Genomic DNA, 17,977 nt, shown 5'->3' on the forward strand with positions numbered 1-17,977 from the left:
ATAATTGTTACCGAGTTCCATAATTTCGCACGTACGTCATAGCGTCTTGAGCGTATTCGTGCATGTGGCGTGGGCTTCCGATATAAGTTGATGGGAGAATCGTCAGTCGTCCAATATTCTGAACATCACCATCTGAATGAATAGCATCACGCAAGTGTATATAGTCCTCAGATCGTAGCTTTGGCTGATTGAATCTGATGAACGCTAAACGTTCGGTCTCGACTTTGACATACATGTCGACAGCGAATTGCTGGAATAGCCGACCGCACTTCAGAATGACATTCTCCTCATGTGTACGAATCATCATACGATACGCATAGTAATTCATTGCGCTTAGATTTTTATTATTCGTTGATACTCCTGAAAATGCAAAATTAAATGAATTGTTAATGGAAACCAATAAAAGTAATAATGGAAATAATTAGTGTGTGAATATTGTACCTGTAATTGGATCGACCATCTTCAACGTGATGTCGTATCCGTCTTGCCCTTGCCAATAAATGATTGGATATTGTAACGCATCGTACAAACGATGTGTCTCGTTTACACGATGCATGATATTGCTTCTTCGCTGAACGACAATGTCTCGTGATTTAGTTGGATCGCCAACAATAATTGCAGCAACATCATTAACGGTGGGTGCATTGAATCTTCGCACATGTTCACCTGTTGGAGTACAATCCGCTCTTATGACAAATTTGTGCGTATCCGATGGCATTCGTTCCAATGCTGTTTTGAACATATTAACCACAGCATTATTAGCGTGAAAAAATGCTTGCAACTGTTCAATAATTCGTCTCTTTAACTGTTGTGCTCCCTGTATATTGCACCGCACGTTCAGCTGATCCACCATCGACGAAATGAAATATATTTGCAGAAATTGATGCGGTTCATCTGGTGTTGGCACCATTGAACCATGCAAATGATATATTTGACCTTGTATCTGTAATTGCAAATAATCATTAAAATTTGTTCATGAATACATTGTAAATCGTGTGATGGTGTAGTGTGTGGTGTATATGAAGTTGTTATGTGTTGCAATTATGTGTTGGTTATGTGTGTTGTATCTTTTACCTTGCAAGTCGGCATGAAGCCGCCTTCTCGAATGATATTAGCTCCAAAGGAAGTCATGCGAAAGCAGTTATTAAATTCAAGGATGTGTTGAAGAAAATGGCTGGAATCGGGATCACTTCCATCAAACAATGTTTTCAGTGGCTGTGGTGGTGTAAGTAATGGATCCAGTTTGACTTTTCCACTTGCGCAGCACAATCCAACCGTTTCTCTTTTGAACTTTACCGCATTGCAATATCGGCATATAGTCGTCATTCGTCCAATATCCAAATTTTCATCATCACTGTAGTTCGCAGTGGGATCATATTGGAATGCCAAGCGATTGTATGATGCCAATGATCTTCGTGTGCTCACGCGATGTCTCAATCGGTCATTTTCTCTTATTATATTTTGTCTTTCTTCTCTTAAGTTCCTTGAATAGACTTGTTGCTGGCTTGCATGTCTTGTGCGGCGGCCGATGTTCGCACGTCGTTCTCTAGGCATTTTGGACTATGGACAGAGTGTTGAATTTAACTTCAAATGCACGATCCACATAATTTACACTGAGCTTAAATGAAATTAACTGAGCAGAGAATAATGACTATCTGTCACACACTTTATCACGCACCGTTGCTATTGGTTTGAAGTACATGCTATGTATAATAGATGGCGCTGTATGTGAAAAACGATTTCCCCACTTTTCTGTTGAATTTTTCCTGAATTTTCCAGAATTTTCTTTGCTATAAACCTCACGGAGCCCAAGACCTTTCCAACGAATGCAAAACCGTGGAAATCGGTTCGTGCGTTCTGGAGTTATAGCGTCAGGGAGGAAAACCGGACTTATTTTTATATAATAGATTATACAAAATTAACAAAAAAAAATGGATTTTTATCGATTTTTTTAACAGATTTTTTTTAAGAATTTAATTTAATTAAGAATTTTTATATAATCAAACATTTTTTTATTAATATTTTTAAAGTACGAATTTTTTACCAAAAATATATTATTTATAACAGATTTTTTATCGAATAGAATTTTTTTAAGAAATTTATTAAACCCAGATTTTTTGTGAAGATATAAATTGAATAAAAATCTGTTTGATGAAAAATTGATAATGAAAAAGATATAATTTAAAAAATTTATATTTGATAAAAAAACCTTTATTAACTTGAAATCTGTAAAAAATTCTGTTTCACAAAAAATCAATTAAAAATATTAAAAAAAACCACAATTTATAAAAAAATGTTATAAAAAACTTCTTGATAAAAAATCAAATTTTATAAAAAAAATGCAAACAAAAATATATTCGTTATATACTCCAAGCCTTTGCGTGGCGTAACGACAAAATAAGATTTTTTACTGGCAAACAGTGATCGGGATCAATTAATTCTCATAGTATAATTAATATAAAACAAATAGATAAACGTTAATAATTTTAACAAACTTAGTGGCCATTGAATGGTCATTCATGTCCCCAGAGTATATATAAATTCACGCGTTGCTTAGCACACATATGATACAAATTAACAGTCGTAGTTAATACCTAATATATATAAAACGATTATAACGCTGATTTACTCTTAAAAATTACAATATGCCACATAATGCCTAACCTAACCCGTCGTTGGTCGCGTCTTTTTTTTGTGCTCCTTTGGTCTCGTGTCGAGCGATTCCCTCATTTTTTTTTCAATATGTCATGATATAATGATTTATTTCAACAACACATTTATTGTGTAATTTGTATCAACAATATTATATTCTGTTATGTTAACATATAAACTATTTATATTTCAGTATTTATATTTTCTTTTATACATAATATTTTAGTAAAATATTTTTATTTTTTTTATTTATATTATAGATTAATTGTATCTGTTAACTGATAAGGTAAAGCATAACTACTAAGAAATAAAATACACCTATATAAATGATGGTGGTGAGTAAAATATTCTCGTAGTGATACCTTTATTGTTTCAGTTGGAAACTTAAATATATTTTAACATATTGATAATTCAATTTAAATTAGTTAAAGTTAACTCTATAGGTTCAATGTACCCTAATAACTAAGTAATATTAAAAAATATGGTATAACTTCTTCATTCCATATTGCCATACAAAAATGAAATCAACAAATACGAAATTAGTGCGGATTATTAAAAGAATCACCTACGGCTGTATCATTTAATAAATTCATTTTAATAATAGGTACACACTTTTGTAATTAAAAATATTTTTAAACTTACCATTATAAACACGATGTATTAAGGTTAATAAAATGCAAAAGTATACGACTGGACGTCTGGACTGCAAATGACAACACAATCATATTATTGTTGTCTACAGAGATCGTCAATGGCATATCTAGACGACGTCACTACACAAAAAATAGAAAAAACCCGAAGAAGTACAGTACGCAAGTAACGTCAGGTCCACCATGCGATAAGAAATAACAATAGGCACCGTTTAAACACTATTATAACACGATGCATTATTACCACAAGCATTCATAGGTTTTTATATTTTCCCTAAATTTATACAATTATTATTATTTAATATTAATGGGTTTTAATTCTGTGATAGACAAGGGGGGGGGCAATCGGGGCAGTTGCTCCGGGCCCGTGGCAGCGCCCGACACGTCGCCATAGTATCCCCAGGGGACGACGTTTGACCGCCGCCCGACGAAAACACGTCACGCCAACTACTGTTCTTATTTTGATCAGACTATGTATAAGTTATTATCATTTTTAATATTTTTTATGTTTTTGATTTTGTTTTTAGTTTGTACAACATAATAATTGATAATACTAGTTGGTATTTTTAACAAGAATAAATATATTACTATTTTAAAGTTTTAAATTACGAGTATTATATGGTAGAATAGGTTATAATATTACAAAATATTTTATATTAATTATATTTTAAACATTAAACATACTAGGCCATTGTACTGACATGGTATAAATTTATCGGTGACTTTACAAAAATTACATAATTTATACTAAGTCGCTAAAAAAATATTAGGACATTCAGTCAATATTGTCCAACAAAGGCTATAGGATAGGATTAAACTGAGTATATTAAATGTTCATGGTCATTTCTCAAACGCTGTGTAGAGTCGACTTATCCATGATTGTATGTAGTTTTTTTATGAATTGAAATTGTTAACCTAGTTATAATATTATAGCCTATGGGTATATAATTATGTAAAATATTGCTAAAGCAATTTGAAGTTTTTGTGACCATGTGAAGGGACTGCATGAAATTGCGCTCCACTCGCCATTTCGTGTTTTACCATCCACTAAACGAATTGCAATTTTTTTCGAGGGACATGCAATTAGTTCAAGAAAAATTGCCAAATGTCGATACCAGTTTGAAGTCAGTGGGACCATATGGGCTGTGTAGCCTACCTTATGGTAATTTTAGTTATAGTTACCTAGTATATTTAAAAAAAAATTATGTTTATTATTATTTTTATACCAATTATAGGTTACATGGGAAATTTTTGAATAAAAAAATTCGGAAAAAAAATGTTTGAAGTCGACAGCTTCAATAATGGATTAACTACTATTTGCGATTTATCCGCTTACTAACTGTGCTTGTTTCGGATCATCTGTGTGGGGGGCCTTGAACTTTGTGTGAACTTGGCCCAACCATAATTATTTTTAAATTTACGGGCCCCACGATGAATTGCAAATTTTTCGGCGAGACATGCAATAATTGCATAAAAAATTGCAAAATTTGGATACAGGTTTGAAGTCTGTAGGACAATGACTAATATGTCCAGTAGTTAAGCTCATAGACCTAAAAATTAGATTATTGGTCTATGGTTACGCTAGATGTCACGTCCAGACACTGTAGGGAAAACGTACATTTACACAGTAACGTTTTTATAAAGCATAGGTATGCGCACGGGGCCAGGCAGACGAGCTCAGGCTTGAAATTAATTTTTTTTGGGAATGTTAACATTTTGGTATTTGGTTATATTTTATTATAATGCATACCTATATATTATTATGATAATATGTTCGTGGATATCATGAACATTTTATTTGTCTTGAAAGTGTAATAAAATCAAAAATATGCGTGTGTGTATAAATTGTAAAAAACAAATACAACAGCTGTGGTCCAGTGACCTCAAACTCAAATTACCATCGGGTTATATACTTATTCATCAAAAGTTTATTATCCTCATGATTGTGTAAAGCGGAATAACTGACAATAACGCTATATATTATATTAAAAACATTTTTAACAGTATATAGTTAATAATTATTCTATCTTTCTAACCCAGTTGAGTTAAAAATCAAAATTTTTTTCAAGAAGGTTGCTAAATGTTGCTAAAAAATTGCTAAATATTTGCACAAGTCCGAAGTCCGTAGGATAAAGTCGGGGGGTTAGCCCCCCGAACTTGTTTCCTGATAAAGTAAGTAAAAAAAGTGATAATGGAAAGTATGTATACAATTTTTAATTCTATTTATACATGATATCTAATATTATTCCAATTCATGACAACAATAATATTATTATATTCGTTCTTCTAAATATTATACAAGTTACAAACTCTATTTGCTCCAAATTTATATCTAAACAATTTATAGTATACCAATATTAACGGTTTAAAATTAAAATCAAATAAATATGAAATTGTTGTCATATGTTTTGAATATTATAGAATTATTCAAAAACTATTAACTTTTTTAAGTTAAATTACATTATGGTATAGGCACAAATTAAATTTTTAAGATATGCGTTGTATGGTGTGATTGAGTATCATTCGGTACACTACATATCATATATACGGAGATCAGATAACCGCTGGGAAACGCATAATGATCTGCAAAAGAAAATTAAAATATCTACAACAAAATGCTTAAACGCTAGGCCACATTTGGCCGTGTACATACAATTTAATTTAACTAGCATTTTTATTTGAATATAAATCTAAGGTTTGATTTTTTTCACAGTGCATTATATTTAAAATTGGTAGTAACAAATATTATTTTCATGTTACAAAATTATTTAAATAAACTACTTTCAGTCAAAAAGTACAAAACTACAAAATGTTGGACCAATTTTTTTTTATTTAACCTTAATACTTAACAAAAAATAATGATAAACGTAATATTATAAAATGTCTTAATAAGAAGTAAAAAACAAAAAAAATTACAATTTTCAAACTTCAGGTAAATCACTTTAGAGTTCATAACTGGCATTTATTAAAGATTCAAAAAATGCATTTAATGGTTGAAATAACAAACCATAATAAGTAATGAATGTTTATATTTTTTAAACGTTTAACATTCAAAGTATATACATTTTAAATTTGTTCAATATGTAACACTTATTATTATCCTCATAGGACCAGTCCGAAGTCCGTAGGATAAAGTCGGGAGGTTAGCCCCCCGAACTTGTTTCCTGATAAAGTAAGTAAAAAAAGTGGTTGCACATTTTTTCAAGTTGGTTGCTAAAAGTTGCTAAATATTGGCACAAGTCCGAAGTCCGTAGGATAAAGTCGGGGGGGTAGCCCCCCGAACTTGTTTCCTGATAAAGTAAGTAAAAAAAGTGGTTGCACATTTTTTCAAGTTGGTTGCTAAAAGTTGCTAAAAAGTTGCTAAATATTGGCACAAGTCCGAAGTCTTTATGACAAAGTTGGGGGGCTGCGTGAAGTTGGCCCCCCAGTTTTATTATGCTGATTTTAGTCACGAAGTAATAGGTTGCAAATTTTTTAATATTGGTTGCTAAAAGTTGCTAAAAGGTTGCTAAATATTGGCACTAGTTTGGAGGTTCTATGTCAAATTCGGGGGGCTAACTTCACGTACATAAGTAAGCGTTTTAATATGTACAAATATTATTTTCTTTTAATGACACTACCAAAGTTGTTTGCAGAAAGTTTTTATTAAATACATTGAATATAACTGAAAAGTTATTAAGATTTACAAGGGACAATAAAGTTAATTTATTTTCATCAAAGACTGATGACAGAGGTAAAAAATCAGCATATAACAAAACCTTTGAAGAAGTTATTAAAAATGTTAGTACATTTATAAATAAACTACCAGCTGTACCTTCCCACTATTATAGGAGTTCCTCTACTAAGAAATACATTGGCATTGAATTTCAGAGGTTGGCAAATGTTTATAGAATCTATGTTGAAGATTGTAAATTGAATAATAATATGACAACAGTTTCAAGTGCAACATTTCAAAAAATATGGAGAGATAAATATAATATTGGTATACATGTTCCTAAAAAAGACAAATGCACCCTCTGTGAAGCTTACAATAACAGAGAAAATTTAACCAAATATGAAATAGGATACAAGAAAATCATCTAAAAGAAAAGCAGTTTACCTATGATGTGTTCAAAAATGATCAAGAAAGAAGTGGAAAAGATGGCTTTCTATGTTGCAGCTTTGATCTCCAAAAAGTATTGAATACACCGGCTGGTAATAGTATGTTATTATATTATTCTAGAAAATTAGCTTACTATAATTTAAGTGTGTATGAAAGTAACTCAAAAGCAGGATTTTATTATTTGTGGTCATAGGTTGATGGTCTTAGGGGATCGAATGAAATAAGCAGTATTATATTTTCATATTTGAAATCTGTTGATGAGAGAAGTCATATTATTCAGGAGATAGCTTTATACTGTGATAGTTGTCCTGGGCAAAATAAAAACTATAAAATGATTTCAATGCTGTATTATTTTCTTGTAAGATGTTCAAAAAATATCAAAACTATTACTATTAATTATTTACTTCCTGGTCATACCTATATGCCAGTAGACTCAATACATGCATGTATACAGAAAAACATTAAAAAAAAAAATTATATGGGCCCCTTCTGAGTGGGCAACGGTCATTAGAAACTCTAGAATAAATACTGGTCCCTACACAACAATTGTTTTAAGCCATATTGACTTTTTAGATTGGACAGAAGTGTGCAATTCAGTTTTTAATAAACCCAAAATTAAGGATACTAATGTTTGCCGAGTAAAATTCATAGCAATTAGAAGTATTATTTTGGGACAATATAATCCAAACAAAATTAAATTTAGCTATGCATTTGAAAGTCTGAATTATAATATTATTGACTTAGAAGCAAACAAATGCTTAAGATCATCTGGTTTAACTTTATTAGCTAGTCCAAAACAACTATATACAAATAAATTGCCTTTAAATCCAGAAAAATATAAGGACCTAAGTAATTTATGTACAAAAAATGGTATTCCTAAATGTTACCATCAAGAATATTTAAATCTGCCATACAAATCTGCAATAAGAGATAATCTTCCAGAAACTGATAAAGATGAGTAGATGACTAAACTATAATAGATTTTAAATTTAGTTACCTAATACATTTTCAATCTAAATTGTATTTATTATTAAGTTTTATTATGACTTAATTATTTTAATTTGTGATAGTACCAATGTATTTGTTGTTTTTATATTAGCAAAAGAAAATGCTTATAGTTTGTTATACTTTTTCAGGATTTTGTATTATGTATTTTAATATTTATGATTTAATTTTTTAATTTGTGATAATAGTTTTATATTTCTTGTTTTTATAATATTAATACCTACTTATGGTCATTAAATCATCTTAGTATTATGATACTATTTTTTTTTTAAACTATTAACAATATTAACAAAGGTTGTTATATTTTTATTGGAATATAAATTTATTTGATTTTGTAACATTATAATATATTAATTGTTTTTCATAATACTATTTGTAAAAAAAATTAAAAATAAATTTGTTTTGATTGCTTTCCAACCATTTTAAATAAATTACTATACAAATAATAATATTATAATATTATTATATTATTATTATTGATTATTATTGTTATAACAATAAATATAAACGATTATTATTATAAGTTATGCAGAGGCTTTCAAAAAATCTGTAATTCTAAAAGGGCGTATACCACACAAAATAACTTTAGACAATAAGGCGTTCAAAATATTAAAATGGTATAAAGGGCGTATACCACATGTGTACATTTTTAACGTACGGGCGTTTGAAAATATATATTATAAAAGGGCGCATACCTTGACTACTATCACTTTGAATGATAATAAATACAATTCACATATGTTTAAGCATTTGAATGATAATTGTTATCAAATTATCAACATGTCTACTGTATGAAGGTATATACGAGATCAATCGACTTTAACGGTATCATTTTTAAAAACACTATTTTGTTCCTCCTGAAAAATTTCAATTATGTGGTATACGCCCTTTCAACAAAACACCATCGATATGTCAAAGTAGTTAGAAATAATTTTGATCAGTATTTATTACAATCACAACAGTTGTGTAGAAAAAATGTTTTTCAATAAAAACTTCCAGAACTAAAAAACGGGTTAAATTTGCAGATGAAACATCATCAAAAGAAATAATTCATGAAGGATTTGAAAAAATGAAAAACGAAGTGTTTTTGGTTATCTTGGACTATTTAATTTCTGATTTAAATAGAAGAAAGAAAGCTTATTCTAATATCAATAATAACTTTGGATTTTTCTAAATTTAGAGAAAGAAAGTACAGAAAATATTAAAAACTATGCAGAAAAACTTATTGATATTTATCCTGATGATATTGAAAAAGATTTCATAGAAGAAGTTATACAATTTAAAGATATAATTTGTAAATTTTCTATTGAAAACAAATCATCCTTACTTGAAATTTTAAAATCGCTCATACAATCTCAGCTTTCTTCGACATTTCCAAATGTTGAAATAGCTCTAAGATTTTTTTGCTCTTTTCCTTGCTCTAATGTAACGGGAGAACGTTCTTTTTCAGTTTTAAAAAGAGTGAAAAATTACCTTAGATCATCTTTATCTAGTGAAAAACTTTCGGCACTTTCCATATTGAATATAGAAAATAAAATATTAAAACAAATAGAATGGGAACAAATAATTCATAAATTTGCTTCGGGAAAAGTTACCAGAAAAAAATTAATGTGACATTGTTATATTAAAATAAATACACCTTGTGTATTTAAATAGTTTTGTTTTTTATTATTATCTCAGAAAAGTTATTGTAATTGTTTTATCTTTTTAGTATAATAAGAAAAAACTATTTGATTTATAATTAAATAGTGCTCAATATTTTCAATTCTATTTCTTTTAATTAAAGTACCAATTGTTTTTTTTTAACTACACTAAACATTTAAATTTAAATTATTTATAAAATAAGTGTATTGTATATTAAAATACAAATTAGAAATTGTGGCAAACAGGCGTTAAATTTATTTTGCCCCCGGCTTCTTAAACTCTTAATCCGTCCCTGCTTGTGAAAAACTACATTTTACATATGTTTAAACCACCGCCATTCCGCGCCATTTCATGTTGGCACTACCGGTTCGCGCAAGTGCAAACTTTACGATTATCGCCCCCATGGCCGCCTCGGGATATCGTGATACCACGACGTCCGGCTTGCCGACTGGCGACCGTTTTTTTCGTTCTGCGGCGTGTTGTTTTTTTTCGAGCGGCTGACCGCAACGTACGCGGTGTACCGTTGACATCACCCGTGCGTTTACGTTTGGCCATGCGGATGTCGAACCACGTGTCTAACGAGCTCGTCTAGTGTGTTGTCGCCACAAAATCTCACACGTTTCCATCACCGTGCGTGACGCGTGCATAATATATACACCGGTTATATATTATATATACATTTGCGTTGCCGTTTGTGTGCGTAAACAATACTATTATTATATTCGCGTCGCTGTGGTATGTTAAAATATTATAGTCGCGTCGTCGTCCGTGCACACCGTGTGGTTACGTCTGCCCCCCCTGGTCTGACCGGTGAACATACTTATTCGGCTGCTCCAGCGTTCCGGATCACGAAGCGGAGGTGAAGCGGTGTCGATCCGTATCGGTATCGTTATTATTATTATTATTGTATTATTTGTATTGCTTAATAGCTTTGTTTATAATATTATTTATAGTGTTTGGTGTAACATCAACTAATTATTATATACTCTTTGTACCACAATCTTTTTTTATTATTTTCTTTTCCTCCCACGCATCTCGCGAGTCGCTCGGCAAACTGCCCAAGCAAGTGCTGGCGGCCAGACATTTTTGGTAGCAGAGCGTGGTTAACTTTTTTTTGTGTCCACGGTGGACCCAGTGAGCGTTGTGCGTGGGTATTGGTAATATTATTATAGGACAAATTGTATTATATACGTAATTAGTGCGCGGTCCCGAGCGTTGTCGTAGGCCGCTAGTGCAATTGCCCCGATATCACGCCTTATCGGTATTGCCTTTATACATACGCGTTATATTATTATATTAAAGTAGTGTTTTATTATTTATTTCGTTTATCATGGTGAACGAGGAGCAGCAGCGGGTAGACCGGTTGACGCGATCGAAATTATTTGCCGATGCAAAGCGAAAGGCCGCGATATCAGCTATCCGTACAATACATGCATTATCTTTACGTGCGTTACAGGAGCCTGAGATAGTTTCTGAGTTTTTAATAGCAGCCACTGATTTAGAAGGTCATTGGGCTCAATTTAAATTAGAGGACGAATCTTTTTTAGAACATCTTATTAATCTCGATAAAGCGGAGGATTATTCGGTGGACTTGCCGGCCGAAGTTCGAGCTCTAATTAATGCGTCATGTTCGGTTGTAGAAAAATTGACACCGAAAGGCGCTGATACGATTGATTTATCGTATCTTAAAGGTCAGTTAGCACCGTCTGTTAACCCAAATAACCAATCGGTTCCGACAAAACAATTTTCGCGACTTCCGGACATTCCGTTGCCCGAATTTGACGGGGATTATCGTTATTGGCCTACTTTCTATGAGTCTTTGGTTAATAGTCGACCCAATATATGTGATATCGATAAGTTATATTATTTAAAAGGATGTCTAAAGGGCCGTGCGGCGGACGCTGTGAGAGGTATACCATTGTCGGCGGAAAATCACGCATTGGTGTGGTCTACGCTTTTAGAGCGATTTTATCGTCCACGTCTCGTGGCTATGTCCTTGGTCGACAAGTTATTAGGCGCTTCGCCCATTAGACAGGAGTCTCTTTCCGAACTTTATAGTTTCATGTGTTCAATTAGTGAAAGTATGTCTCTCCTCAATGCGTTAAAAATTCCAGATCTACGTTCTTTTATTTTATTTTCGATTGCTTTTCGTTGTTTGCCTGTATCGACGTGTAAACTGTTCGAAACGAGTACGATATCCGACTACCCAACAATTGACGAGCACATGAAATTTTTGCGAAACCGCGTAGCCGTGTTGGAGGTCGTAGGCGAACATCGTGACCACGTCGCTTTCGGCGCGCATACAAAATCAACGTCACAACAGGGCCACCTCCAAAAGGATACTAATCGATCAGGGAAACCGCGGTTTTCGTCCCACCCCACTACGTTAGTTGCGACCAAGCCGTCCAATTCGACGAATAATAGGTGTCCGTGTTGCTCTGGTGCGCATGGTTTAGGGGTATGCGCCAAATTTAAAACGTGAGCTGTTGACGAGCGCTCTCGCTGGACACGGGAACATAAATTATGTTTAGTGCACCGCCAGGTCACGATGTCAAGACTGTTCCCGTAGGCATCACTCCCTCCTTCATCCACCCGGGAATACTACCCATGGTAGCGGCGACATACCACAGTCGGATGTAGTACTATGCGCGTCCACACCGTTGACAAAAATCTCCCGGTCGCGTTCAGCTCGATTTTCGGCTGGATTTTGATGGGACCAATTTCCGAGGGGGAACTGGCATCATTTCATTCATTACCGGTGTCCCTTACTATCTCCCTAGAGGGACTCATGCATCACTTTTGGGAAGTGGAGGAACCTGAGGTTGCTCCGGAGACCTTTACCGATGAAGGGCGATGCGAACAAATTTTCCGAGACGGGCACGTGCGTCTACCATCGGGTCGTTTTTCTGTGCCATTACCGTTCCGCGCACGCGTGTCCGATCATACATTTGATCGATCTTGTGAGACAGCAATAAAGCGGTTCGAATCGCTAGAACGCAAATTGTCCACTGATCACAAGCTCAAGTCACTGTATAAAGACTTCATGGCCGAATATCTCACGTTAGGTCACATGTCGGTTGCAACAACCCCCGGGCAGTATTATATTCCCCACCATGCTATATGCAAAAATGACGGTGTAGATACGAAAATTAGAGTGGTCTTTGACGCATCTGCGAAAGGTCCCACGGGTATGTCGTTGAATCGTGCGTTGCTTCCCGGACCTAAACTACAGCGTGATATAGTTGATATCTTGATACGTTTCCGTTTATTTCGCCATGCATTCACGGCGGACATCTGTAATATGTACCGCCAAATTTTGATTTTACCTGAGTTCAGTGCTTATCAGCACATTTTGTGGCGCGACTCCCCGTTCGATCAATTGATCGACTATGAACTCAATACCGTGACGTATGGAGTAAACTGCGCCCCCTTTCTAGCACTCCGGGTGCTGAGTGCCTTAGCTGACAGTGATTGTGTGTCGTTTCCACGTGTTCGCTACGCGTTATGTCATCAAACATACGTTGACGACATCTGCTACGGGGCTAACATCAACTAATTATTATATACTCTTTGTACCACAATCTTTTTTTATTGTTTTCTTTTCCTCCCACGCATCTCGCGAGTCGCTCGGCAAACTGCCCAAGCAAGTGCTGGCGGCACAGACAACATATTTTTATGGTGATAATTTAATAGCTCATCGACATATCTTTCTGTGGTGGGACAGGAAAACATATATTTAAAATTTAATATTAAATTACAAACACATAATTAGTTGAAATAAAACATAGATTAGTAAAGCTACATATTGTACCTATAAAAATATACCTACATATTTTATTATATTATTTTGAGGGATAAACTTGACAATATAGGTATTTTGTTGACTAACAAATCATAAATAACACATATTGTAATATAATTACAAATTAAAATTATTGAAATTAATCTTATAAACTTAATAAACAGTATACTAGTATACTATTTACATTATAACAAATAAAGGATCTAATGTTTATAGCTGTTACTGAACAAAGTTGTCATTCTTAGTAAATAATTAAATATTCAGAAATCTACTATAATAGTTTAGACATTTTACGTAGCAGTTATAATGTAGAATATTAGAAATTATAATATTATCATATTATGTTTTACGTTAAAAAATTAAAAAATTAAAAATAAATTATTACAAAATATCTTTCATGATAATGGTAGTTCAAACAAATCACTTTTTTGTACTTTATAACAGTTATTATTTGTTTTTATAGATTTAAAAAAAAAATTATTTAAAACAATCGTATGACATTGACATGTTACAGTTTACAGGATGGGCAAATGTATGAATTTTCTGTTATATCGCAAACATCAAGCCCCATACATCATGGCCGTGTCCAGCATTTATTTTTGGGGGAAGTTTCATTATAATATAAAACTACAAAAACATTTTTAAGAATTTTAATTTAATATAACCATATCATTGTTTAAGGTACCAATAATACAAGAATAAATTAACCTCATTATTCCAAATATATAAGTTTTTATTTTTATTTATACTGTATTTAACACATTTTTTTTATTAAATTTACAACAAACCAAAATTTTTTAAAGTAACATAATTCTCCTCGGCTGTTTTGCAAACCGATTTAGCACCTCTTCTGGATCAACATTTATTTCCCTGTGTATCGACATTAATGCTAATCCATTGATACGAGTTTCACCAGTCGAGTTCCTAAGATATGTTTTCAATCCTTTTAAAGAAGAAAATGTTCTTTCTGGTGTCGCTATTGACATAGGTATAGTGGCTAAGACTAGTGAAAATTTCCATAAGTTTGGAAACAAAAGTATGTTACAATTATCAAGCGCTTCAATTGCTGTATTAGGGCGTAACTCTTCTTTAAGCCACTTTGATTTCCATATTGAAAATTCAGCTTTGAAAACATTAGGTTCTGTCAATATCCGGGAATAAAACTGTACACTGTCATTCATTTCTTCACTAGTGGAATGTATACATTTACTCGGAATAATTTGTTGTAATGATTTTATTAAAAATTTGTGTTTCTGAAATCTATCAGAAAGCTGTACTCTTATATGGTCAATTAATGGCAAAAAAATGTTAAGTTTGTAATACTCTTCAGAGCTATTAGCGGGCACATTATTGAGCTGTGTTTGTCTATTAGCAAAACGAGGAAAATCTATTTCTTCTTTATTTTTATTCATCATTATTGCAGCAACGAAAAACATGTCTGAAAAATGATTATTGTTATTTTCTCTTATTTCGTCCAAAATTGCTAACACATCATCTATATGATTACATGTTTCGACCAAATCAGCATTTATTGTTTGTAACTGTTTACACAATGTTAACGTATAGGAAAAAATATTTTCAATTATTATGAGAAGTATAACAAATTTAGCGCCTTTAATTGAACTTAATAACTGACAAGACTTTTGAGCTGTTTCTTTATTTATTGAAGATTCCAATTTTTCTAATGCAACAATAATGGCTGGATATAGTTCTTTGAACCGCAAGACACTTTCATGCTTGTAAACCCAGCGTGTTTCACATAATGCCACTAACGTGCTATGTCTTGCCTGTGGAAGAGTTTCGATGATAGATATTCTTAATACTTCACTACGTTGAGCAGAAGAGCGAAAAACTGTTCCGACAGTTTGAATGGTGCTAATACAGTTTCTTATTGTGGGCAATGAACTGGCGTTTGCCAACGCAAGATTGAGTGAGTGAGCACTGCAGTGTACATAAAGAGCCGTGGGGAATTCTTTTTTTATGTATTCTTGAGCACCATGTAAATAACCACTCATTTCAGAGGCACCGTCGTAGCCTTGACCAACTAGAAACTGGCAGTTAATACCGTTATTTTGCAAACTACTCATTATTAAAGTTGTTAGTCCTTTTCCAGTAAGATCAACAGCAGGTGTAAATTCTAAAAAGTCTTCACGAATTTTTTTATCGCCTCGATCATAATAACGCAAACATATGGACATTTGCTCAATTCTTCCTTCTGTAGTTTCGTCTGCTAACACAGAAAAGCACTCGGCAGCATTAACTCTTTGAATTATTTTTGACTTAATTATATCACCACAAATCGAAATTATTCCATTTTGAATTCCAGGACTAGTATACAAAGAATTTTTTGGACCATTTTTCAAATGTTCTTCTAGAATAGTGTCGCCAGAATCTACACGAAAGCGTAAAAGTGCTCTGAAATTAAAAGTATTTATGTTCATTACATTTCCAAAATCGTTTGAACCTCGGAGAGCAAATTCTTGCTTACTACAAAGAATTATTGTTTTTATAACAGAAAGTAAAATGTTTCTATTTTGTTCTATTTGTCTAGAACGTTCAATACTAAGTTGCTCAGTTATATTTTTAGATCTTCCTTCATTCACTTTTAAAAAAACTATCAGATTTTTCAACACAAAATTTGTGATATGACGTACTAGCATGTAATTGAAAATCTTGCAGAGCATTTTTCCAAGTAGCATACTCTTTAGAAACAAGTGCACCTAATTTTTGATGGCCACCTTTACCTCCTTTTTCTCGATCAAACAAAACGCATGGTCTACAAAATGCTCATTCGAAAATTTGTGAATAACTTAGCCATGGAAATCGTTTTATCCAAGATAATTTAAATCGTAAATTTCTTTTAGTTTTAACAGGGAAAATATACGTCGAATGGGGTACCCATGGAGTTTTTAAAAGTTCTTTTTTTAAATCATCAATTTCTAAATTATGCACATAATTACCAATATCATTTTCCCCAGCTGTGAGAGTCTTATCAGAATCATTAGACATACTATTATTAGAATTAGGAGTCAAAGCAATGTTGTGATTATCACTATCATTTTTACTAATTGAAGGTTGTTCTGATAAGTTAGCTTGATCAATTGATACATTTTCAGAAGTAGGGTTGTCAGTTTTATTTCTTTTTATTTTGGTAAATGCTGAAATACTCCAACTGTTTTTGAACTCGTTTCATTTTCATACATAAATTCTCAGTTAATAAATACTAAAAAAAAAAAAAAAAAATATTTTACATCAACAAAAAAAAATCAATCAAGAATTTTTAATTTTATTTTGAAGTTATCAATTATTAAAAAAAAACAGTTAAGGTAGGATTAAATATCATATTTTTAGATCCAAAAATATACTAAAAAAATGTGTACTCATTCTATAAAAAAATATACTTAAAAATAATTGATTGAAAACATGTTTATCATCAAATCCAAAAATGTTCTATTTTACCTACTTATATTATTAATAATATTACACTAACATAGTTAAATCTATGGCCCAGTATAAAAACTGGTTTAAATAAAACAAATTATGATTTTATTGATTTATTCTAATAAAATAACATTTTAATCATTAAAACATATTGAAGACAAATACAGTTTTATATGCAATCTCTGTTATAAGATTAAGCTCATGATATACTATTTATAACATGTGATTACGTCGGGGACGAGCATCGCGTATAACGTCGTACGATTATTGAACAAATACAGACGGTCATTTCGACAATATATCGATGTACTAAGCAATTTTTTGTACATACCGTTATAAAGACGATGCTCGTCCTCAACGTAATAATAATATACTAAACATAGTACAGTATAATTATAACAAAAACAAATAATAATAATTATTATTATGATATTAATATTATAATAACTACATTAAACACGGTTCTTGTCTTGAACGCAAAAACAAAATTAAAATAGTCGGTCTCCAATAGTAGAAAATAGTATAATAGTAGTTGAAACACTTACTGATTTTCGCCTTGTACAGTGATGTCTGAAATGCAAATGAAGAAATAATATACCCGTCTACCAGTTAGAATTAAAAATTATCAACGGACAACGTCTTCTGATAAGTTACATAAACGAAATAATTATAAAAGAATAC

At 32.2% G+C, this 17,977-nt stretch overlaps 3 protein-coding genes across 3 annotated transcripts; 1 reads left to right on the plus strand and 2 right to left on the minus strand.

Annotated features, from left to right (window-relative positions):
- Positions 1–7: 7 nt before the first annotated feature.
- On the minus strand, positions 8–1,913 carry LOC126550749 (uncharacterized). Its single transcript, XM_050202818.1, has 3 exons — positions 1,075–1,913; positions 442–943; positions 8–360 (listed from the first exon to the last, which is right to left on the minus strand). The coding sequence occupies exons 1-3, from the start codon at positions 1,552–1,554 to the stop codon at positions 8–10; spliced, it is 1,335 nt and encodes a 444-aa protein (XP_050058775.1). The 5' UTR covers positions 1,555–1,913.
- Positions 1,914–12,697: 10,784 nt separating this feature from the next.
- Positions 12,698–13,609, plus strand: LOC126550750 (uncharacterized). The gene has a single exon (XM_050202825.1). It carries the CDS (start codon positions 12,698–12,700, stop codon positions 13,607–13,609), a length of 912 nt encoding a protein of 303 aa, XP_050058782.1.
- A 1,043-nt stretch (positions 13,610–14,652) lies between these two features.
- On the minus strand, positions 14,653–17,585 carry LOC126550757 (52 kDa repressor of the inhibitor of the protein kinase-like). The gene is made up of 5 exons (XM_050202836.1): positions 17,576–17,585; positions 16,740–17,013; positions 16,510–16,631; positions 15,179–16,457; positions 14,653–15,064 (listed from the first exon to the last, which is right to left on the minus strand). Exons 1-5 carry the CDS (start codon positions 17,583–17,585, stop codon positions 14,653–14,655), a joined length of 2,097 nt encoding a protein of 698 aa, XP_050058793.1.
- Between the last annotated feature and the right edge of the window lie 392 nt (positions 17,586–17,977).

The sequence above is a fragment of the Aphis gossypii genome, chromosome 3, assembly GCF_020184175.1.
Source record: "Aphis gossypii isolate Hap1 chromosome 3, ASM2018417v2, whole genome shotgun sequence".
NCBI classification, from domain to species: Eukaryota; Metazoa; Arthropoda; class Insecta; order Hemiptera; family Aphididae; genus Aphis; species Aphis gossypii.